At 44.4% G+C, this 514-nt stretch overlaps 1 protein-coding gene across 1 annotated transcript in view; it reads left to right on the top strand.

Annotated features, from left to right (window-relative positions):
* LOC106955475 (zinc finger protein 79-like) overlaps positions 1-310 on the top strand; it is a 3843-nt gene extending 3533 nt beyond the window's left edge. The window contains exon 4 of the mRNA XM_015045684.1: positions 15-310. Within this exon, the coding sequence (XP_014901170.1) occupies positions 15-310 (296 nt within the window). The remainder of the gene's footprint in view (positions 1-14) is intronic.
* The last annotated feature ends 204 nt before the right edge of the window (positions 311-514 follow it).

Genomic DNA, 514 nt, shown 5'->3' on the forward strand with positions numbered 1-514 from the left:
AATCCACACTGGAGAAAAACCTTACAGCTGCGATCGTTGTGAGAAGAGATTCAAAATTTCCTCAACGCTGAAACGTCATCAGCGAATCCACACTGGAGAAAAACCTTACAGCTGCGATCGTTGTGAGAAGAGATTCAAAATTTCCTCAACGCTGAAACGTCATCAGCGAATCCACACTGGAGAAAAACCTTACAGCTGCGATCGTTGTGAGAAGAGATTCAAAAATTCCTCAACGCTGAAACTTCATCAGCGAATCCACAGGAATCCTCCTGTCTTCTGTCACTACGGTGACAGTTGGTGCTGTCTGTAACATTTATATCAATAATAATAACAAGCATGCAAATAACGACTCGTGGCCGGACTGTAGTTCCAGAGACACAGAAGTGCCATCTTGAATAAAATCAAAGCCACAGAAATTACGATCAACACGATGACCATTGACAATCAGTTTCTGCTTAAAGAAAACAAGGCCTGCGGTGTTGTGGTGGAGCAGGGTGGAGCACGGCCCACGTGT

The sequence above is a fragment of the Poecilia latipinna genome, unplaced genomic scaffold (genome assembly GCF_001443285.1).
Source record: "Poecilia latipinna isolate Pla-1442-1.1 unplaced genomic scaffold, P_latipinna-1.0 Scaffold738, whole genome shotgun sequence".
Classification (NCBI taxonomy): domain Eukaryota; kingdom Metazoa; phylum Chordata; class Actinopteri; order Cyprinodontiformes; family Poeciliidae; genus Poecilia; species Poecilia latipinna.